The sequence below is a fragment of the Pagrus pagrus genome (genome assembly GCF_965226575.1).
Source record: "Pagrus pagrus genome assembly, chromosome: 18".
NCBI classification, from domain to species: Eukaryota; Metazoa; Chordata; class Actinopteri; order Spariformes; family Sparidae; genus Pagrus; species Pagrus pagrus.
In genome coordinates, this window is record NC_140202.1 from 3953531 (window position 1) to 3977973 (window position 24443).

The following is a 24443-nucleotide window of genomic DNA, read 5'->3' on the forward strand; positions in this document are numbered from 1 at the left end:
GCCTCTTCTTTAGGCTGCTTTTTCTAGAAATGGGGTATTATGGCCAAGTGTCTGATTTCGGGACAGAATGAAAACTGTGCAGTTTGGTGTGCATGACAAAAATAATAAAGAATATTCATGTGCAGCATCACAGTTTGCCTAGTTCAAAACAATGCTAACAGTAGCAGGTAAAGAAGAAGAAGGAAGATGTATAGCTGAATGTCAACAGCATAACGTTACCTAAAGGTGTGCATGCGTGTCTAGCGTTTCAGCGAACAGACAACATGAATAATCTATGAGGTGTATCCCACTTGACTCACCAGCAAACTTTCCAGGTTTATGGCAGACTTGGGATCTCTGATCATGTCCTCCAGCTTCTTCAGCCGGGTTTCCATCCGCCTCTCGGCGCCGAGCGACATGACTGCAGCGTCGGTGGGTCAAAGTAGAGTAAAATATGCGGAGGTTTGTCCAAAACTGTGTGAGTTTACATGTGAAACCTCCTCTTTGTTCCTGGCTAATGGCCGTGGGCCTAGCGGAGCAGCCCTGGGCTCTCAGCCCACCCAACTCGCCTCCAACAGGAATAGTGTGCACAATGAGGAGAAAAATATTCCCAAAGCTGAGAGACTCCCCGCTTCCCAAAAACTTGCCAAGTGAGCTCGTCCTCGGTTAACTTGCACTTTGAGCTTCAAGCGAATAAAGATAACGTCACACTTGAGTTATTATTATTATTATTATTATCACCTCCTGGTAAGTGAAAGATGCATTTTCCAACTCGTCGATAAAGTTTGAATGTGGAGATAGCAGCAACAGGCAGCAGGGCGTTTTCTTTGCCCCCCTCTCCTCCCCTTCCCTTTGGTTTTTTGGCCGCTTGGAAAAGCTTTGGACTCGCCTTTAACAGAGAATTCCGCTTCGTTTCACCCCATTCAACAACGCTCGGAGCCCGTTAGTGCTGTAGTTTCTCCTCAGTGCTGCCACAAGTCATCTGAAGAAGGGGCGATAATGTCTGTTCTCCCGCGCTGAATTTTTAATAAGCACACACTCTCTTCCTGGACTTCTTCTCGCATTTTCACGTTCGTCCTCCTCGTCTCGGCCCTGGTGTCGGCTTATTTCACACCAACAAGTAGTTTTTATTCGTAGAGAAAAGTCCTCCAGCGGATGAATTCCTCGCCGCACACTCACATCTACACACACCGACAGACACTGAGTCAGTCTGGAAGTCTCTCTCCTCCCCCTGACATCAACACACCGAGGACTCAGTTACCCATAAGCCACCTGTCCCGTCCTCCTGCACCTCTACCTCTCTGTCTGCAACGAATAATTAGCTGCTAAACACAATAGCACTTATCATACTTCCACTAACTAGTAGCTGCTCCTACAACATTCCTACAAACATAAAGTTCATTTCTGCAGTATATCAAGTGTAACTTTCATTCAGAAAAAGATTTCCAGCTTTTCAGTTCTGTATCACCTCCAGTAGGCTAATTATTTATGGATGTATTAAAGTGAAAAAAATGATTCCCCTTTATTGCTGGGGACCCCCTGGAACCTCCTCTGGGACCTTTGGGGGTCCCTAGACTCCACTTTGAGAACCACAGATTAAATTAAATAGTAAGAACAATTTAGACGTTAGGGTCGCTCTGAAAAAATCAGGAATAGTTTGAGTTCGTAAGTGATCAGGAGATGATTGAAATGAACCCTGATGATCTCAGTTACAGAGATCAATTGAATAGTAGGACAAATTCTTCCCTGTAATAACTGTGTTACTGAGAAAGAAAGAAAGAAAGAAAGAAAGAAAGAAAGAAAGAGTGGGTGTTGTAGTCAGAAGATGTGATGTATTCTTTTTCACACAACAGAGGGAGCACTTGGACCACAGTTGCATCCCTTCACCTCGCTCCAACTTGATAGTCGCTGCTCCACTATAATGAACTGTTGTTTTATATTTATACAGAGAAATTGTCCCTTTCATTGATGTAGCACACCAGTCTTTCAATTTGAATCCATTTACATTTGCTGTACAGCACACAGCTGCTGTGTGTGCATGCTCTTTCCTGGGAAAAATTCTGTGTCACGAACAGGAAATGATGCATTTTACATTTTCTTTATTTGGAACAGTTAGTTTGCATCAGGAGCAGCAGCCACGGCGGTGGAACAGATAAACACACAAGCACCACCTGTAGACACATAACCTTTAGTTACGGAAAATCCAAGGAAAAGCCCTCATAGCGCTTTGTTCGGCAGGTGATATTTTGGAAAAGTAGTGTGAAAGACTCAGTAATGAACTGTAGTGTTACCTCATCTTTGCACCAAAACAGGAATACGATGTTCTGGCTAATTCAATACCACATCGGCCTCCATTCTGCAGGGAATATCAATTTTATGTAATCAATCATTTCCTGTGGTATTTAGTCGTTCTTTTTTTAGCATTTTGTTTAAAACATGTAGCCACTGGGATGTTATTATTTCACTGCTTTTCAGCTGAGATTGTTGATGAAGTTTAATTGAGCCTTTGATTTCCAAAGCAGCAATCAGAGGTGAGAGAAAGAAACTGCACCCCTGCTGACAGTAACATTCTCATTATTTTTCACACTGGCAAATTATCTTGGCAACATTTGCTTCTTCGTCAGATCAGTTTAGTTAATATCTCTTATCAACAATTTTAATTTAACAGGTTTAAATTTATGGGTTTAAATTGCTCAGTTCCAATTATCTGTGCAAAAAACACGAGTGTATCTGTTTGATTTCTAGGTCTTTGTAGAAGAAAAGCACAAGTGCTACAAACAACGTTAATGATGGCCCTGTTCAGTTCAAGTGTCTCAGTAAGTCCTGACAGTGAACAAGCATTCACAACACCAGGCAACTGATGCAGCTAGATGGAATTCAGACATCATTAAGTGTTTTTCCTATAGTCAGTGTGATTTGTCAAAATATTCTATGTGTAAGACATAATGTATTATTTTGATTAATATAATCCTAGGATAATGAAAAATAATGCAGTAATGACAAAGATACATACTATGGAAGCCATAAAGGGCCATGCATTCATACATTTTATTTCCTCCGTTTTCCCGTGATAACGAGTTAATTTCATTTGTTTTCTCGAGATCTCGAGTTAAATAACGACTGCCGTTTTCCTGTGATAACGGGATAATTTTCTCGAGCTCTCGAGATAACGAAACTTTGTTTACCCGAAAATAACTATATATTTAATTCGAGATCTCGAGATAATGACTGTGATATGATAGGCCTGAGATTATGGAGACGCCCGGGACCTCGTAGCTATTCAGCTATGTAGTAAGGCTCACTTACATTGCGCTGTCGATATAGCTGAAGCCTTGCTAACCGTCTTTTTAGATTACGCACACTAATGTGTATATTATATGTAATATCAAGGCATAATGCTATTTCAGCCTGCGTCAGGCCTTGATTGAAAAGATACAGTAAGTGACGCGGTAATCGATATGCTCCTGCTCCTCTGACATTGCTACATGATCAATGATGTTTCTCGTTTTGTTTTCTCAAGATCTCGAATTAATTATATCTTTATCTCGGGAAAACAAAGTTTCGCTATCTCGAGATCTCAAGAAAATTATCCCGTTATCTCAGGAAAACAGCAGTTGTTATTTCGAGATAATAACTCGAGATCTCGAGAAGACAAATGAAATTAACTCATTATCACGGGAAAACAGAGGAAATAAAATGTATGAATGCATGGCTTCCATATATATTATCTGTAATAGCAAGGCATAATGTTATTTCAGCCTGTGTCAGGCCTTGATTGAAAAGATAAGTGACGTGGTGATCGATATGCTCCTGCTCCTCTGACATTGCTACACTGAATGCTGTTTCCTGCAATGATTTAATATACTACACTATTGTTTTGTTTTCTCAAGATCTCGAGAAAATTATCCTGTTATCTCGGGAAAACAGCAATTGTTATTTCGAGATAATAACTCGAGATCTCGAGAAAACAAATGAAATTAACTCGTTATCACGGGAAAACGGAGGAAATAAAATGTATGAATGCATGGCCCTTTAGGGCTTCCGTAACATACACTGTAAATTTTAATAAGTTGACAAAAATCAGGATACCGATTACCTCAGAATATTCAGACTATTGAATTTAAGTTTTAACAACTCATAATTATTAGTCTACTTTATATATTTAATCAGTTTCCTTGATTTTCTCAAGTACTTTGTCAGAATTTACAGTGTATTATTAATGCTTATATGTATGATTAATATTTATATTAATTTAATAAAACAATAAGCTGATGTTACTGATGGTGATTGTTTTTACCTGAGTAACAATATTAATTTTTTTTTCGTTTTTTTTTTTTTTTAGAAATATGGTATATTGTAATCACGTATTGTAATACATGATTAATATAATACCTCATATTTTGGCCAGTGAATATGCAATAAAAAATAAATAAGGGACAATTTACAGTATTATACAGTCCAATAATCTTCATATTTACAAAGCATTCTGTTTATTACCTCCTATATTTAACATTCTCCTCATTGTAATGTGTTCATGTTATTTTGTCCCTCACATATATATATTCAAGGTGGTAGAATATTAATAGTTGAATAAACTCAACACAGGCTCTGATATGACTGCCAGTCTCAATGAAGTCTCTCACAGCTATTCTTTCAGTCTGTTCTCATTAAATTGTGTGTGATTGTTTATCGATCAGCCACAACTTTAAAATCCCCTGTTTAATATTGTGCAGGTTCCCGTTGTGCAGCCAAACAGCTCTGACCTGTCAAGACATGATTGTAAGACCTCTGGGGGCGTCTTGTGGTGTCCGGCACCGATAGTGGAGCCTTTGGGTCCTGTTGTGTCGGGGGTTGGGGCCTCCATGGATTGGACTTGTTCCAGCCCGTCCAACAGATGCTTGATCAGATTGGGATATGAGGAATTTGGAGGCCAGGCCGATACCTTGACCTCCTTGTCATGTCCTTCGAGTCATTCCTGAGCTGTTTTTGTGTCACGGTAGGGCACATTGTCCTGCTGGGGCCTGGGGGGGGGTCATTGTGGAGTGCTGTCACCACAAGGTGGTGTACTTGGTCCACAACTGTGTTTGGATGGGTGGTGGTGTGTGTCAAGTGGCATTCACATAGGTGCCCAGACTATAGGATTCTAGGCAGAACATTGCATTCTAACGAGTTGATCAATGTTATTCACATCACCTGTCAGTGGTTTTAATGTTGTGGCTGATTGGTGTATATCTCCCCATGAGGAGGTTAAGCCTGTTCCCATTACCTCAACACTCGGGAGTAAGTCAATGCTTTCAGAAGCCATAAGATGGAGCTAGAGACCATTAAATCCACATGTTTCATCTGCAGCGCTGTGGCCTAAAAGTCTGATTTCTCTTCCACTTCCACACAAACAAATGAGATTCAAGCAACTGGATTTGTTGAAAATGGTTTGCTGCTTCACTGAGAGTGGTTACATGTCATTCTCCAGTGGTGATGAAATGAAATTACTTTAAAAAAATGTTTGTTATTTTATTTGTCCGTATCAACCAATTTATAAATCATTACTTAATCACTGACTAGCATCACTAGTGGGCTAATCATCAGCAACAATACTGTAAGTAGTATTTAGTGATCCAACGATATAGAGCTGTTTTTATTTTAAATCCATTCCATCTTAGTCATCAATATTAAAATGGTCGAACCAAAGCCTAACTAGCTATGAATGATTCAATATTCTAAAATGTGTTTAAACACATAATCACATTTATTATTTATCACATTTTAGAGCGGTTAGCATGACTGTGGGTGCTATATCAGTCTTGTTCTTCAGGAGCTGGTTTTGGTCAGCATCTTAAACTTTATTTAGAATTGTGTCATTACAATGTGTTCCTAAGGGAAGGTCAGATGAGATGCCTGAAGGGGAATACTGAAGATCCTCTGTAACTGAGTGTTTTCGTACACGGTAAATGATTCTGTAATGCTAAATGGACTAATGTATGAGCCTTATTAAAATATGTGCCATTTGCCAGAAATGGTCACATTTGTCACACTGCACAGCTTTATCGAAGTGTTTTTATCAAAGGTTTTATTATGGAAAATTTTGACTTAACAATGTGATACCTCCGATATTCACATGCCAGCTATTAATTGTGATTTTCATGGGTTTCTTCTGATTCTGGGTGGTTCTCTGACAGGTTGTAAATTCAGTGATAAAGTGATGAATCAATTCAAAATCTTCCAATATATATTAAAAGAAAGATGTTAGGTTTTACCTTTAATGTGATCTCTTTTAAAGTTAATGACCTTTATGTGTGCAGGTTCCTCATCCATGTCGTCCATAGAATGAGCAGATATGACCCATCTGAAACAAGGTTGTGTGTGCCTCTTATTTATTTGTCTTCATGAGCAATTCACTTGATAAAACAAATACTGTTACAACACAAAAAATGATTATTTTTCCAAAGCAATTTTGGCCACATGTTATGTACATGTTACAACGTCATAATAAAAAGACAGAAGATCATCTCCTCATATCACTGTTTTCTCCATTTTTAATAATTAAAAAAAGCTTTTCACTGTTCACCAGGCATTTACATTGGAATAGAATGCTCAGGTCAAACCACCTTCACTTTTTTTGTATTATTTGCAAATGCAAATCTTGTCAACAATAAATAATACTATAAAATGTACACAAAAAGATTGACAGTCCACCACAAGTTAAAACGTTGAACAGATTGGATGTTTGGGAACAAGGAATTTTGGAGGAGGGTTTTCTTCTTAGCAAAAATGTGAGGGTTCATACAAGTTACAGAAAAAAGCAGATCATCTATACATTGACACTAGCAAGATAACAAAGTTGTTGTTTCTGGTATATTTCATTTTGTACAAAGAAGGGATAGTCTTCTTTACAAGCGAGCATCATTGTCTTAACTGTAGAGATTATACAAGCAAGAGTTAAGGCAACTTCTCTGTTGTTTTGAACAGTAACATGAAGTCATGTCATGTTTCATTTTGTCTGTGGACCACTCGTCTATATTAGGGTTGGAGTTAGTTGTCATTGCATAATTCAGGCTGTTGACCAGGCCTGTAGTCCATCATCAAAAAAGGAATGCTGGAGATTTGTCACGAGTCTGTTTGCCATCACAAAGACTGATTCAGTGGTCCAGGGTTTCCACTTGAGAGTTAGGCTAGAGCTCATATCTTCAATTTCTGTCTCAGACGTGGGCAGTATACCGTTTACACAACATGGTGCCGATTAGGATTAAGGACATGCGTGTTGTTGTGTCTCTGTGTGTCTGAATGTTCATGTGAAGGTGTCAAGCAGGAGGAAAAGCAGACAAAACAGAACATTTTAGTCCAAATTAAGTCCCTATTACCTTTTTAAATAAGAATGAAATTTCTTGCAAAGATAATGACTTAATTGTGGGAGATCAGTTAGTAGTCAAGCTAAAATTGTAGGGTGGCACAAGATAATATAATCAACATTTTGGGAAAAACACTTAGCATAACGACTTGAAATAGACAAGATGTAATGTGTTAATTGGTGACCTCTAAAGGGGCTGATAGGTACATTTTTACCTATAGACAGAGCCAGGCTAAGCTAACCAACAGCTAGGTGTAGCTTAACATTTAACTAAGTCATAACAATCTATTTAATCTATTTAACTTTGAGTACATTTCCCAAAGTGCTGAACAATTTGGCTTTTGATATTTCATGTCGATGTTTTGTCCTGAAGGTGGCGGTAGAGGAAAGCTCACGGAGAGTCCAAATTGGAATGGGTTCATTCTCCGATTAACATCAGTGTGTTCAGTGCATTTTATGGCAAGCTGCCTACATGGCCATCATTCGTCTCCACTGCTGGCAGGACACAAATGTATCAGCCTACATGTCATGTAATAACAACACTGACACCTTTCTTCTCCTTTTCAAGGTCAGTCTTCATGTTTTTCAAAATGCTAGCAGCCTAACAAATAGGTAACTATAACTTGTCCTGCTTCACACAAAGATTGGGACTATATTGAGGGTTTTCCCTACCACTATAAGGTTTGGCTGCTACCTGACTTTTCCCAGATCTAATAGTCGTTAATCCTTAGTGGACTTCTTTAGTAAGCTTGTCTTGTTGTCATTAAGCTTTGTGGGTGTTGTTTTTTATTATCTGCTTTTCTAAATTTCTGCACACAGATATGGTAGTAGCTATGGTTGTAGCTACCATTGAGGATACTGATGTCCTCTGTATGTTTTGGGGACTTTACATTCCATAAATTATAATAAATACATAATATAAAAAGTTTCATAAGAAACAACATTCACATAGAGCATCATTGAATAAATAAAATATTTAAAAAATGAAGTAATTGAGAAATAGATTTTTTTTATTTCTGGTCAAATTTGTGAAAGGTGTATTGGGGGCTCCTGACCTCTAAAATCCTGGCTATGGCCCTGGTTTCATGACTCCCACATTTGTTAGACAGCACAGAAACAACAGTGTCCAGTTTCTCTGTTACATCAACCTGGTTTCTGATCTTTCACTTGCAAGATTCAAGATAAGACAACTTACAGGGAAATCTCAGTTTTCTGACTAAATTGCTCAATTTCTATTATTCCTATATAAAGTGTAATTTTAGAAATGTGCTTATGATACGCATCTGTGAAACAATTACGTAAAGGAATATCTCTACTTATGGACAAATGCGATTTCAGCAACAGGCAGACAAGACAGCTTAAAAAGAACATTTTCACTACCTTTGCTTAGAGAGAAATGAAGCAGGGGCAAGGAAATGCTTAAAGTGACACCAAAGCTGGGCCTTGGCAAGCGGCAAGCTAAGCCTAAATGCCTGACTAACAGGCGACAGATAGAGTTGCACACTGCTTACTCTGAGTCAACACTCTGCAATCTCAACTGGGCTCTCTGCTTGCACCTGCCTCATATAAACACACACCTACACACAGTCAGATTTACTATGTGCATTGTGTGTGTGACATGAGTATGAGTGCTGTAGGTTATGATGTGTGAGTGTGTGTGAGTAAATGTTGGGCCTCATTTGAACACAGAATGAATCACATAATGTCTCACCATGACAGAACTAAAACAAAGACTGCAGGCAAAACAGTGAGATAAGATGACTGCAAAGCAATCTCCACATCTAACTCATGATTAGGGGTCACTCATGTCCTGCTTAATCTTTATACTCCAGATTTGTATTTCACCTTACTCTCAGTGTGACATATCGTAGGCCTTTATGGATTGAGTAAACCATAAAGAGAGACAACGGGGTAATACTGCGTCTGACATCCACTTCTGTTCTCCTGCGTCTTCCTTTCGTTTTTCAAAATAAGTGCTTGTTATTTTGGCAACTATAAATTATCTGGTCAAATCTTCAGCTTGGAATCCCATTTCCACTGAAAACTAGGTGACATGTTTTGCTTCAACACACCAGAGGCCTTTGGCATATGATAATACCTTGTCTCGCACTGGTACAATGTACCTCCTCCATAGGAGTGTAAACTAAATGCTGGCTTTGTCTGATGGCGTCCCAGCTCACAGGCTTAAGCTGCGGTGTAACTGGATCAGATCAAACAGGGAGGGTGACAGTTGTGTTGCATTTACTCAAACTGCCCAAAAAGAGACAGAATCAAGGAAAACACTGGCTTTAAATTTCGTTCGGAAAGGAAGAATAATTGGCAAAAAATAAGTAATTTGGCAGGATTGGAGGCAGCTTTTTAAATGTTTCTCAAATTATTTTCAAAATGAGTCCTCAGTGTATTCATTGTAGAAATATTTCTGCCGTGTTACTTCAGCAGTCTTCCTCCAGGTCCCAGAAGAATTATTTATGAAAGCGCTGGCTTCCCTCTGCCCCCTCTAAATTCAGTGCAGTCAGTCTCAAACTAACCCATAACAGGAACATCACTGGTAATGTATTATAGAAAAGATTAAGAACTAGCCTGCGGTAGCGAGTACCCACTGCAGGTTGGCAGAGTTTCTACATTGCCATGCCTGCCCGGTTCTGTTGGAGGTGCAGTAAGCCTTGAAAACAGCAGGGGCCCCTATTACTGTTGCTAGCACGGCTTAATGTTTAAGCACACAGACGGCATTCCCGAGGGAGTGAACCTGTCAATAGTAGGAATGATTATCGTGACAACTCTGCCTCCTTCTTGTGTGACAATGTATATCTAAATTCAGTGAAGTTTAAGAGCAAACAAAATGATGAGGAACATGGCAGAGATTGCACCCATACAACATTACTTGCTGGTGAAGGTTAATATTTTATCCTCTTTTGCTGTTTCAGTATGAATAATTCTAAACACAACTGGTGATTTTATTTCCAAGGACTGTTTTCTAGCCTCTGATTGAAATATCTTTTTAAATGACCTTCAGACATATTACATTAACTGTATTCATCTTCTTCTCTTTTAGGTACCATTCATTCAACCGCCTGGAACACTTCGTTTCAGGTTGGCAGCAAGTGCACTTTTGCCGGTTGTGCACAAGCAAAGACTAAGAAGAAAGAGCAGAATTTTTGCCAATTTTTGCCAGCTCTGTGTCTGTTTATACCTCAGTGACAAAGCTGTTTGACAAAAAATAACACTTACCGGAGCAGATATTTGTACCTGTTGGTATGGAGGAGCACTTCATCAAAATCTCTCTATGTGGCTCCTTCACTAATGTCCCAGCAGCAGCTTTGAATACAGGACACAATATATTGTGTTCCATAGTAACAGACAATACAGGGAGCACTTGCTTTGATAGGGGAGGGTGGATAAGCTATAAGAGCCAGTGTGAGCTGAGAGTCTTTAAACGAGGAAAGAAGCAGCGGGGTAAAGTCCTGCTGTAGCAGGGACACTGTCTGCAGTTCAAAGGTCAAGCAATCTTGCTGGCCATGACATCAAGTCTGTAGAAGTTCTGTCACACGATCCTGTCAGCTCTACTATGATACACATCAACGTGTTTGGTTGGACTCTCATCAGTCGTCGAAGGCGATTTGTGGTGCTGGTAGACTGGACGATGAGTGAGGACAGGAGAAATGTTTGTGTGTGCACATGTGCGGTGGTGTAGTTGGGAGGGGTGGGAATTGGAGGTGGGGGGTGGACAAGTGAGTGTCGTTGATGGCACTGTGGTCCTCAGAGCGTCCATCTGTGAAACAGAGTGGGAGGAGAATTAGACTGTGTCGCTGGGCGAGCAACCCCACGAGCAGGCAGCCCCAACTTTAATTTTAAGGGAGGTGGGAGAACAGGGGGTGTTGAGTTCAGAGCTCATACAAGGACTACACAAGAACAATTTTAGTGTTAAAAACACTAAGGATGAAAATGAAAATATGCAGATTTTCAGCAGTGCTTCCTAATTTTTGGTTTACTCTCTTTGGTATATGTAATTAGTATCAGCTTGAGGACACCTCTTGGCAAATAAAGAATGAAATATTCAGTGTCTGCTTCTCTGGCAACATAAATCTTACATGATGTTTTAGATATTTCATCATGAATACCTTGTGATATTGCAGACAAGTGCAGAAGGTGAGATACAACAAGATACAGTTAACGGAACACTTTTCCTTATCAGTAATCAAAACCTGGGTTTCTTTAGCTATCTGAAGGTTACAGTACATTTTCTCCATCACATCTATGATTAATTTCAGCTCCTTTTAGCAGTACTAACGGTGCATGGGGCTTGATTTCCATCTTTTGTCGTTATTAATTACTCTAATTCAGAGCACTCGCCTCATGTTACCACAACTTGAATTGGCCTTCAATTGCTCTTGAATAGAATTTCATTTAATTAACACCTCGAGGAGTGCATCATTAAATTTGTATTAATGTGCTGAATAAATCCCTTGTCAAGAACGACTTCCCATTTCCATTCTGAAGCTCGTGGAGGTAATCCGTCAATCAAAGTAAAGCAACAAGTAATCTTTCATGTTGCTGCACATTCTGAAGCGATGCGCCGGCTCATGGGGAAAAATACATGTGTAAATTTTAGAAAATGTATGTGTTGACTACACAGCAAGAAATGTATTAAAACAAACAAACAAATGCACATGCATGATATCAATGATGTTGTCATTCATAATAATTTATTTGATAACCTAATAACGTTTAAACATTATGAAATGTTTTAGTGTAATAAACACACATAAAGTTGAGTTATGGTGTGTGTGTGTGTGTGTGTGTGTGTGTGTGTGTGTGTGTGTGTGTGTGCAGGACACTTTAAGAAATCCTGGCATCCAGATGTATTAACGCCTCCTTTAAAGGTGTGCTTGATCACTTCATCTTTTTAAAAATGGGCTTCAAATCATGTATTTTCCTGGTTCATTAACCCCTTCAAGAAGAAGTCTATGCTCCAGGTGACATTCAAACACATCACTTGCACACCCTCTGTCATGGAAGATTTAAGGCTTGGGGACATGCATCCATTTTCTGTTTGGGTTATAAAAATTAAGCTGCTGCTTGTTTGACCTCTTCAGTACTGTCTGTGGGAGGACACACTGCGTCTACCCTTGAATCAAGCATCCGATCGTGAAATTCTGATGAAGTGACCAGCCATATTGTACGATTTAAAAATGATTATGCCACACTGGTCAGAACATAAATAAATGCAAGAATTTTGCAAATTTAAGAAATTTTAAGATTCAGTAAAAATAGTAAACTACTCATTAAAGAACCCTGTGGAAGTAAAGTAGATGAATTCAAATAGTTTATAGATATACACTGGGGACTGAGAGACATTTGAGACATCAAAACTGACTGATTATTTGATGGGTACCCTACAGTGAATTACAAAATGTCACTGAATAAATCTGTGTAAATCTGTACTAAAATACAGAGTGCACACAACTGCATGTAAGTGTTACTGAGAGCACAGTGGGGTGAACCCACCTCATTTGTTTTGATTGCGGATTCGCAGACACCTCCTCTTCAGCGGCGGCTCCAGCTCCTGGCTCCCAGCTGCTGATAAAGGTGCACTGATGGAGCAGGACAGGATGGCCGTCTTGTCAGCGCCGGGCTTTGGCACAGGCTGGATGACCACACAGCCTCCGGTAGACAGCAGCGGCAGGGCATAGGCGTGCTCACCATCCTCCAAGTTGGAGTCAGGGTCTGGCTTACCCTCCACTGTGTCTGCCATCTCATCTTGCACTGGGCCCCGCTTCCCTGCCTCCCAATCTCGAACCGAGCAATTGTTCTCTTTCAGTGCCTCACGCTCCAGCTCACCATTGGCTGGCTGCTCCTCTGCCTCTCCTTCTCCTTCAACACTGTCTCCTCTTCGCTCAGGACAAGACTCAAAGGCAGAGGTGAGAAGCGAATGCCATCCCGTACCATTGACTATGACGTTACATGGGGCAGCAGGGTTAGTTTGGAGCTGGGGCAGGGGTTGGGGCTGGGTCTGTGCTGTGCTGGGTAAGGGTGGCGGGGTAACAGCGGAGATACAGGGATGTAGCTGGTTCACTGGAGGGTCAGCATTGCGAGAAGGGCTGCTGTTGCTGGAGGGTGGGCCTGATGATTCCAGTGTGTTTAGGAGTGTGGCCCCTTCCAGCTCTGTAGCACTGAGGAGGCCTTGTGAGGGTGCCCCTTCCCCCCCATTATGACTACCTTTCCCTTCTCTCCCCAACCCAGCAACTGGTGGAGATCTTGGTTCAGCATCTGCCTCTACTTTGACCTGGACCCCAGGTAGCATCCTCTGTATTACCTGCTGTTGGCATGGCCTCTGGCCCACAGTTAGATCAATCACCCCATCCATCAGTCCAGGGCCACTGGTTAGACACAGGCTGCCCGAATTGTCCTCTGCCTTCACAGTCAAGTCCACCAGCCCTGTCCTGCGCACAGGAGAAAGATGCTCTCTACTAGGCTCGACTTTCTGCTCACCTCTGTCACCTCCAGATGACCCTGGAGAGTGGGGCCCAGAACCTGAAGCTTCAGAGGACTCTGGAGCACCGTTGATGGAGCCACTTTTCTCCATCTGGTCCCTAGAAGCTTTGGGGCTGAGGGGAATCGGGATTGGAATAGGGATTGGGACTGGGAGGGGCACAATGACAGGGTAAGGGACCAAGAGAGTTGGTGGGGGTACCAATGGAGCCAAGGATGGCATGCCGAAGTTCATCATTGGGGGTAGAGGAATGCGTCCATTGGGCATCATGTTGACTGGGGGGAAAGGGGGCAGGCCTGGCATGGGGATACCAGGGTGGGGGGGCATCATGCCAGGGTTGGGATTGGATGAGGGGTGGAGATGTGGTGACATCATGGGCCTGTGCATTGGGCTTGATGCCTGACCAATGGTCCTAGGAGGAGGTGGTGGACCAATACCAGGGATAATAGGGTTTGACAGGGGGCTATTGGGCCCCGCAGGGTGGCCAGAGGGGCGAAGAAATGGTGGGCGCATCTGCTGCATCATTTGATGCTCCATGAACAGCGGCAGGGGCATGGGTCCTCGGGGTGTCATCACCATGGGGGGGCTACCAGAGGGAATCCCAACAGGTGGGTGCAAAGAGGGAACAGGCGGAGGAGGAAGTGAGGGGCTCTCGTGGGGTCTGGGTGTGGGGATCTTGGCTGAGGAGGAGGAAGGGGAGCAGACAGCAGGAGTGTCTGAGGGTGAGTTTGCAGAAGAACTTGAAGGGGCCAATGCAGAAGTAGTGGAAGGCCCCCCTGGTGAGGGAGCTTTACGCCGGAGGTCCGTTAACGGCGATCCCCATGATTCAGGAGTGAGCAGCTGAACCCCTCCACCGCACTCCAGTTTACCCTCCCCACCAGCCCCATGTCCTGGGTTACACAGTGCTCCAGGAAGCGCAGCCTGGGTCTCCTTGTAAAAAATGTCCATCTTATATTGGTTCAGGCATTTGGCACTGCAGAACTGCAGCCTCCGCTCACCAGCACCAAAGTCCAGGTACTCCTTAGTGTGGCGAATATGTTTGCACCAGTCACACACCTGCAACAGAAAACAAACAGTACACATGCTGCATCAGCACCTGTCACCCTGCATACAAAAGTCTTCTAATTTGTTCTTGATGAAATACAACACAATCTTCTCTAAAGTGCCCTGAAAGCAGAGCTCAGCCTCCATACCATCTGGAGATACACACTTAAAAAAGATTATTTTTAAGGAAACTGATTCTGTCTCTAAATACTTCAACAGATCTTTCAAGAGCAGACACTTAACTTTGAAGCTTGTATAACTGTACTTGCCTGTATGTATTTGATTGATTTAATGTAGGTGTATGTTTGTGCACATCTTAATTGATGTGTTTTCCTCACTAAGAGGTAAACGTGCACCTGATGGCATTCTGCTGCTAAATGCTATTGAAGTGACTTTGTCTTTTCTGTCCTAACAAGGAATTCCCATTTACACCTTCTGTTGGCAATAAAGACACTCTCAGTCTCATTTAAGCACAGATCCCTGGGAGACTGATGAGACTGGCGCCCCAAGCAAAAGAAGACAAAAAGATTATTTCACAAAAAATGGCCCTCGACACTTGGTTTTGAAGCGCGTGCCAACTAGGACACATAGTTAAGCCAGTTAAAATGCTAGAAAGACACAGTATGATGTTATCCTAAAGAAATGATCAATACTGAGTTACGTGGAAAGTTTCAGCTTTCAAGCAATTTCGCTCCCATTTTGCTGCTCATCAGATCAGTAATGATCTGAGAAGGCTTTTTGACTAGTGTATTGATTTACTTTAAATCTATATCAGGTTTCAATCAGGATTGTCGCAACAGTTATTGCAGAAGTCTGTAATTTTGCCATTTAAGTTCTGAAGTTCACAAAAAAAGTATAACCTTTGCTGAAATTTTCTAATTTCTGTGGATGACTGGCTGAGCATACATGATATGACTATTTTGGTGACCAATCCAGTGCTGATTATAACTGCTTTACTGATTTAAAGGTCCCATATTGTAGAAAGTTAAAAAAAAATCATACTCAAAACAAATAGGGCCTGCATATCATCAGATTACCTCTAACTGCTTCTTACTGTAGTTGCTGTTAGCTATTTAGCTTAGTTAGCTGTGCAGCTAGCGGTTCAGACTGGGAGCTTGGGGACCAGGGTAGTGTTAGTGTTTGGACTGAGACAGGCCAGGAATAGCTGATTAGAATGCTAACTTCAGTAGATATCTCTATAACACAAAATATAAACATTATACTGTCAAAATGGCTAATTCCTCACATTCTGTTGATAATTTTAGTTAATTTCTGTATGTTTTTAACTAAAAATCTTACATGTTGCCCCTTTAGGTTTCCATGTCTGTTTGATTATAAAGCAGGTCTAGATGCTAGATCAATACTCCAGATTATTAAAATGCTCAAGAAATGCAGACAGCCTATATTTGAAACTGCATCTTTAAACAAGCTGTCAGGACTTCTGTTATGTTGTGATAGCATAACTATACAGTCACCGCCCTCAGCCATGACCCCAGCATGGCCATGGTTGCAATAACATCTGTTTAAACACGGTGGCATTGCCTGCTTAGGATTGTGAGAGCTGACTAATTAGTGCAGACTGGGCTTTTTGGGTAGGAGTGCCTTAAAGAGACATGCACTTAAACAGTTTGTTCAGACAGAGGCTGAATAGAGGTGCTGCAGCAATGGTCTGGTATGAGAAAATAACTGACTTTTTTTTAATACAAAAGCATGTAAACATTTTCTAGTAGACACCCAAAACCTTTAAAATTCAAATCAAAATGTGTTTCTCTCAGACTTTTTAACCAAGGATCTCTGTCAGTACTACCATTTATGCAGTAATGGAACATGTATGGTACACATGCATATTGTCTTTAAGAGGACAGTCTACATACTATATTATGTTAAAAACAGCAATGTTTGTCAAACATAAAGCTGCCATTTTAGACCAGTGTTCAACAATGTTACAAATCTATTCATCCACTAGCAGTAGCTTCAAAAGACCAAAATACAATGCAGCCATGGCTTCCATCTTTTTGTGAAAAAAAACTACCTTGGCACAACCTGGCACACCAATATAGTATTGCCCTCTTTCTCCCAAAAAATAGAGACTATGAATAAAGTGCTAGTATAAGGTCTGGACAATATGAACATCTAACAATATAACACCCCCAAATTCTTCTTGAAAAGCTGCAATAGAACTGTGAACACTTCTCAAACCAAACTTGAGTGTGTATATGACAGTATAGTGTGTAAACTGATGTCCAATCATTTAACGATAAATTGTCATTGCTCGTTTGTTTGATGGCTAGAGACAGCAGTAGATGTTTTCTTCACACTTCCAATGTCATTCTCTAATTCTGAAGTAATATGTTTTTTTGAAACTAATCCAAATCAATTATTGTGCTTTATGTATTACTTTAGCTATTAGGATCACATTTAGATGAACTTTTTTATTCATAACATTTCTAATCATATGTTGTGCGTTGAGCCAGGATCCCCTCTGTATGCAGAGAGTCAACCAGAACTAGATCCACACATGAGGAGGCTAAACTGAAAACTTCTCCTTCTTACTCACTGCAGTGGCAACGATCCCAAAACACCCTGCCGCACTGTTTCATCACCGTTGTACACCTTTCCAGCACAAAAAGTGCAAATTTTTCTTTGGGAAGAAAATGAATGTGACCCTGGTAGAGCAGATAGCAGTGGGCGAGCCCTGAACACGGCGTTACTCGTCAGGCCACACACAGCTCACTCTGTCAGCTCTGGGAGGAGTGGCAGGTCCTCGCTGGAGATAATTAAGGCATTAATCAGTTGTCAGACCCCTCAACGACATCCATCCATCACACAGACCCTTAAGCCCCCCAGCTGAATGTTAATAAGTTGAGGGATGCGAACCGGAAGGTGGATAAACTCCTTTTGCACGCTGCATAGCAACATTAGTTTATTTGGCAGGATCCTGTCTGGCAGCAGCTGAAAGACAGCGGACTCACATGGGCTGTTTGGGCAGATGCACTGTAGCACTGGCCAGGATTTCAAAAGAATGCATTGCATGCTGTCCTGCAGCTGCTACACATGTAAAACATCAGGTTCTCTGCATAGATCATGTGTTTTACATCAGATCGTCCGCTGCAAGGTGGAATGAATCAAGCAGAAGCATCTTTCAAAAGGTATAAAAGTTTTAAAAGATGGATTGTGGTTCTGCATTTGTAATAAGTCCAAAGTCATTATGCAGTGAACTCAGGAGGAATGACATGCCGAAATGTAATGCAGGTGGAAATTCTGAAACAAGCATACGAATATAGCTCGGGACAAGCAGCTAGAGAACATGAGGATCCACAGCAAAAACAGATCAGAGGCTGCTATGCTTAACCAGTACGCTGGTGGTGCTCAGATGTCAGTCCCTTGAATTCTACACGTTTTAACTGCCCATTTAGTCCTGGCTAATTCAATGAGCCATGACTGAGTAAAAGTCAAAAAGGTGCTCTGGCAAGTTGAGCTTGATAATGGTAGGCCCAGGATATTCTAAATAATAAATGTGCTGAAATTTTCCTCGACTCAGAAAGACAGATGGAGAGCACTTAACGACTTTCTGCACTGTGAGTGAAATTTCACTGCGCATTACGCTAATGGAGTTGTGCTTTTTTTTTTCCCCCGCTCTCCCTCTCGCTCTATCCCCACTCTGTACACAGATGTTTGCAGTTGAATGTAATTATGGTCATTTATTTCCATCGTGGCCAACGAACCAGTCCTGGTGGTGCAGTTTAACCATTTGCATTACAACAATTATCATGCTTCCAAACAAGTGCAATCACCTCAGCAGTCACCGTTGTCATCCCCCTCTCGCCCTCTGACCCAGCGACGAGGCCAGTGACATTTAACAATCCCAAGATCAGGCAACAGCTCGTCTTAGTGTATAATTCGTTTACATTAACAAGTTAGGTGAGGTGTGTCTTCATTCTCAGGGGTTAAGGGTATGGATGAAGAGTATAACATTGCTGCAGCCACAGAGATGAAGGAGTAGGTTGCGGACCAACAGGTTGCAGAGGAAGATGAGGAAGTTTCAGGCAGTGAAGAAGACGAAAGAGATTGCAGAGGATTTAGATAATGAAGAGGAGGAAGAGGAGGAGGCTGCAGAAGGTTAAGAGGCTGGAGGGATTGAGATGTTGCAGAGATTGTAAGGTTTCATTAGAGGCTGAAGTGGTTTTATATGGAGGAAGAAGAGGTTTCTAAGAATGAAGAGGGTTAAGCAGTTAAAGTGCATAAAGGGACAGGCTTGTATATCCCCCTGTTAAGGTCGATATGTGATGCTTTTGACACTTCTCAGATTGCCAGTATAATCACGCAGTGCAAAACACAAGGATTAAACCCACCAAAATGAACCAGGTGCTCGAAGCAAGCCACTCTCTTCGTTTTCGGTTAAGTCGTCTCTCACTCCAAACAATCTGCAGCAAAGTATCCACTCCCGACGATTTAAGTCAGTGATGTGAAGAAAGCAAACAGAAACACAGTGCTTGTTGCATTGTGGATTCAGTCCAAAAACTAGATTATGTAGCAAGAGACTGCTAGCGTAAAGCACCTGGTCCACTGGAGAAAGAAAACAAAATAAAGCTTCCACTAAAGTTTACACAAGAAAATTAAACTGTGGCACTGCTTAACAGACCATCTGCAACATGTGGACTCGTTACTATGATTGGCCAAAATATTAGCTTACACTGGCCTCATTTATTGAAATATCTATCATGATGGTTGTAATTACCTGGCTTACAAAAGGAGACTCATATCTGGGTCATATTATTTTCCACTGTTTTACAGTGTACTGCCCACACTGTGTGCTTGACTTCTTGATTCAGCCCAGTCACCAGCATAAAATGTTGGCACTTAACGTTTCTGCAAACCACTGATATGTTCACATTTGTGTGTTTCATAGGCTACTGTCATGTCTGGAGTTGGATGGATGGTGGTGGAGTTAGAGCTGACAAAGCTGCGAAGCCAGTGACCTCAGGTCAAGACTGTGTTTTAACATTGGTAAGTGTCACACCACGTTTGTACCTACAAAAAAACTGATATTTTTAATGGGAAGTCAGGACATGTCCAGCCATGTTTGTCGCGTCCAAAACAGGTATTTTACGACAAATCACAATGTTTTCCTAACCCTAACCAAGTGTTTTTGTGCCACAACCTAACCAGAGAACACGCACAGCATTACCACAACAGAAAATTGAAAACTGAACCTAAAGAAATGTAAAGTTTCAACATGAAGAAATTGAAAAAATTCAACATATCCGTGGTTTTGTAGAAACGTACATTGAGAACATTTATTCTGCCAATTGGGTTGCTTCATTAAAACCTGAATGGAGCATGAAGAGTTTAAGCAGTAGCTCAAAGCAAAAGAAGACTAGCAGTACTCTCACTGTGAGGCCTGCCTCATCACAGCCAGCCATCACTATCAGTCATTATAGATGTGACACACAAAGGCCATTCACACTTGGCCAGGTGAAGCTCAATTGCGCTATATTTCACAGCACACACTCATGCACGCACAGTAAGTGAAATATATCCAGCTGTAAGAATGATGAGACAGACCTGGTGGATTGTGTTTGAATGTCACTGCAGCAGACTGGACCTCTCTGAGACCAAACATTCTGAAGGCCTATCTGTAGACATTTGGCTGTGTGGTGCATGTTTCCTTTGACATATTTTGTAAAATATGTTTTTCTTTCTTGCAGAGAGATAGATTAGTAGATCATCACCATTTTAACAGCTGTGAAGCTACAGTATGCAGCTGATTGGCATATTTCAGCATAAAGACCCGAAATGAGGAAGCAGCTAGCCTGTTCAAACAGAACAAAATCTGCTTATCGGCACTTTTAAGGTCAGCAATGAATGTTTTGGCCAATATTTCTTTATTATTATCATTATTATTATTATTATTACTATTATTATTATTATTATTATTATTATTATTATTATTATATAGTTTATTTCTTAATTTCTGTTCGTGCAACTTTTAACAATTTACTGTATAAATATGTTTGAACCATGAACTATGTATATCCCGGTCCCCCCCACCCGTGATTACAGTCAGAGGATGCACAACTTAAACTATGCAAGGAAAGGCCACGACGTTGGACATGTGGAATAAGGCTGCCTCTGTAATAACAGACCTACTTGAGACAGAACATAAAATTGTACTGGTAATGTAAATCTAAAGTGAGATGGAAGGAGGGAAGGGGAAGATTAGGACGGCAGAGGTGAGTGGGGAAGGGGGGAGGGTAGAAATGGGGTGAAAATGTAAGTGTATTGTAATTTGTTCTGTGAATTTGTAATAAAAAAACAACTGTTCACAAAAACGTAAGTAAATAAATAAATAAGCTGTTCCGGGACTAGAACAGTACACCCTACAGGGTGCTAACATGCATAGGAACAAGCACAAGAGGAAAGCAGAAAAATGTGAACACTGAGACATATCAGGGATATTAAATGCTTCTTTTCCACAGCTACCAGTTGTCAACACTAATGAATAGCCTTTGTGAAAAATATACAATGCTAAAAAAATATGTAAATCCATACTATTCACCTTATTTTTACTATAATGTGTTGTAATTACAATAATATAACAATTTTGATTTGTTTTTTGTACAAATCCCCAACAGATTTCATGTACAAGGAAAATGAGCAAAGCAAATGATAATGCATGAAAACAGTTTTGAAAAGCTTAACTTAAATGTTTGCAAAATTTATGAAAAACATGAGAGCTGCTGATGCACTGTCTCTTAATTTAGGGCTGACCTGATTCTGATGGTTGTTGTCTATCTTTACAGTAATGCCCCAAACAGAACCAGTCCACTGACATGTTAGTAAGAGTAAGAGTAAAATGACTTGAAAATTACACACTTATAACAAAAAACAACATCAAAACATATTTGTGCAGTATCCATCAAGCTTAAACTCTATCTGGTGTTAAATGGTTATGGTCCTTACAAGCACATCGCTGTTTGTCTTGAAGACAAGCCTGGGCGTGTCCTGAGTAAAGCTGTGCTGGGGTAATTTCCCACCGAGGCCATCGTCGTCTCTCGCCTGGGGGGAGAAATAATGGCTGCTTTTTACGAATGGACAAAATAAACAGGTGAACAGAGGCAACAAGGAAACTCAGAAATGGAAAACAACACTGAGAAAGATGAACAGAAATGGTGACTATAAAATGGGTGAACAGTCATTGGTTTGCGGACAAACCAATCAACAGGATTCTCTGCAACAAAACTGTGTGTGTGAATGTGTGTGCATGCATGTGTGTGGTTGTTCAGACATTCAAAGTGCTGCCTACTAATACAGCAGTGCACGTTCAATCAGACGACCATTTATTTAAGATAAAAAGGGGAAATTTAAAAACATTTGAATAAAAGACTAATTTAGTAATATCATTCTACACCAACATGAATGAGTGAAAATATCTGGAGGCTCTGAAATCTGTAAAAGGCCTCTTTTACAGATATTTGAAGAACACTACCACTAGCCAAAGCAAATCCTGGACAAGACAAGTAAACAAGTCATGTCAATGGCTACTCAATGGGAGTTTTACTACCTTATACCTTATTTACTACCCACATTTTCCTGATCCTTGCTGATAAAACTTCTGGTCATGTTGAAGCAAGGTGTAAAAAAACTACACAATTTCACCAACTCTTCTTTACACTTTCATGTAGGAAAAGCACAGGTGTTACTTATGACATTAACGATGGCTTATTTATACGGCATTCAATCTCAGCAGAATGAGAAGAACAGAAAGAAACTGCAGTTATTCTGACATGACTCCACTGCTAAGGTTGTAACCACACCAGACAACGTTAAACAGCCTAATTAGCTATAGCAGCAATTCATTATCACATGAAACCATTTACAATCAAACAGTGTACTCTGTACCCTTTATAAAGTGACTGTGTCGACTACTGCTGAAACCGCCATCGTTGGTACACTGCAGACATTTTGCCAACAGTTTATTGACAATTATTGCTATTCTAACCTGAGCACTTTGTTCGCAGTTCATTCACAATTAAAACCAGACATAATACAATTATGTATTGTGTGTTTTTAATTGGTTAAATCAATTGAATTAGACCATTTTGGCCCTGGTTTGCTTACACTTCTGTAGTTATATTCACTAATATCTTAGCTGTCAGAAGTTTCTGATATCTCCGGCTTGGAATAACGACTAAAAGTGACTTGGATGGCTCACTGACTCACAGTCTGAATGACAAGATCAAATCAATCAAATTAAGTGAAAATTCCTGCATGGGTGAAACCTGAGTGTGGCCGCACGGTACAAATGGAGAATTCATAGGCTATTTCAGGTCTGGCTTTAATTGGCAGGGCATTTCAAAATTTAATGAACTAAATTGAATTTTAGATTGTGGATCATGTTTGCGATTCAAAAGATTGTGATGTTATTTTTTTTAGCCAGACAGCCCACAGTTAAAACACGGTGGATAAGACCTCAACACAAAGAACAGAGTTATTTCCTGGTTACTTCCTGGACAATGTGATAGGTACTTTTTCTGAGAAACAGTTTCTGTTTCACGCAGCAAAACCACTGCTCCGCATCTACCAACACAAATCATTAAGACTATAACATCATGCTGCTGGTTGACGGGCTGACGTGACTTAATACTATTCTAAAAATGTGCTGCTTGTTAACGGTCAATATTTGAGAGAATTTGACAGTTACATAATGTGTTCTTGGATAAATAACAATTACATTAGGTAAACTAAGCATATATGTAATTTGCCCAAATAGTAGCTGTTGTGAATTGAATCCCCCATGCCTTAATATTACAATACAAAACTCCTTTAAGTGTTTCTACCAGCTGGAAAAGGAGCCACCTTCTCCTGCACTCTGTGAGTCATTCATTATGCGCAGTGTGAAAACTGAGGCAGTTGACGCTGTTATGCCAGGTGTGGACAATTTTGTTACAAAGAAGTTATTGGAAGAGCTTTGCCTGGCGCGATGCCAAATTGCTCCATTGTGTTTCATTAAATAAGATGCACTTTTATATAATACACATCTCCGTGTGTAGAAAGTGGTTCATATCTGTTATCACTGTTATCAGAAACGGAGCTTCAACCTCAATTAAGCATGTTCATCATGCCGTTTGCAGCCCCTCAAGATGACGTTTCATACTGAGCCTATGCCACTGACAGGTGAGCCATTGGCCAGAGCAGCTCTCTTTCATATCATGTTCCCTTTAAATTGCTTGCTGCAACCTTTGATTTGTCATGGGTAATTTGGCCTCCAGCTCTGTTCATCTCTCGATGATACCAAAGGGCAATTCTGGTGTATATTTTACATTTTTTTGTCCAAAGACTGATTGAGTTTGCCTCTCCTTCCATCTGCTTCCCTCACCTCCAGGTAGGGTTTCCCATTCCAAGCACGACATAAATCAAATACTGCTGTCTTGTGAAGAGCACTGTTATTTCTACAAAAGAGGATACAGTTTAAGAATCTGACAAGAAACATTGTTCAGCACTGACATTTTACTGCGTAGATTTTTTGTTTTTTATCTTTGTTACAAGGTTGCAGGAAACAAAACCAGAGATTATTGGGTCACG

The 24443-nt window shown here is 40.7% G+C and overlaps 2 protein-coding genes across 6 annotated transcripts in view; both read right to left on the reverse strand.

The window, feature by feature from the left end:
• The window catches only part of rock2a (rho-associated, coiled-coil containing protein kinase 2a), a 36053-nt gene extending 34885 nt beyond the window's left edge, over window positions 1-1168 (reverse strand). For both annotated transcript variants that reach the window (XM_084382207.1, XM_084382208.1), the window contains exon 1: window positions 300-1168. In XM_084382207.1, coding sequence (XP_084238333.1) covers window positions 300-398 — 99 coding nt within the window. In that variant the 5' untranslated portion in view covers window positions 399-1168. The remainder of the gene's footprint in view (window positions 1-299) is intronic.
• Window positions 1169-6333: 5165 nt separating this feature from the next.
• sobpa (sine oculis binding protein homolog a) overlaps window positions 6334-24443 on the reverse strand; it is a 43387-nt gene continuing 25277 nt past the window's right edge. For 2 of the 4 annotated variants that reach the window (XM_084381095.1, XM_084381094.1), the window contains 3 exons: window positions 21822-21917; window positions 12830-14870; window positions 6334-11093 (listed from right to left, as the gene is read on the reverse strand). In XM_084381095.1, coding sequence (XP_084237221.1) covers window positions 12831-14870; window positions 21822-21917 — 2136 coding nt within the window. In that variant the 3' untranslated portion in view covers window positions 6334-11093; window position 12830. The remainder of the gene's footprint in view (window positions 11094-12829; window positions 14871-21821; window positions 21918-24443) is intronic. The other 2 variants (XM_084381097.1, XM_084381096.1) reach the window with 1 other exon arrangement.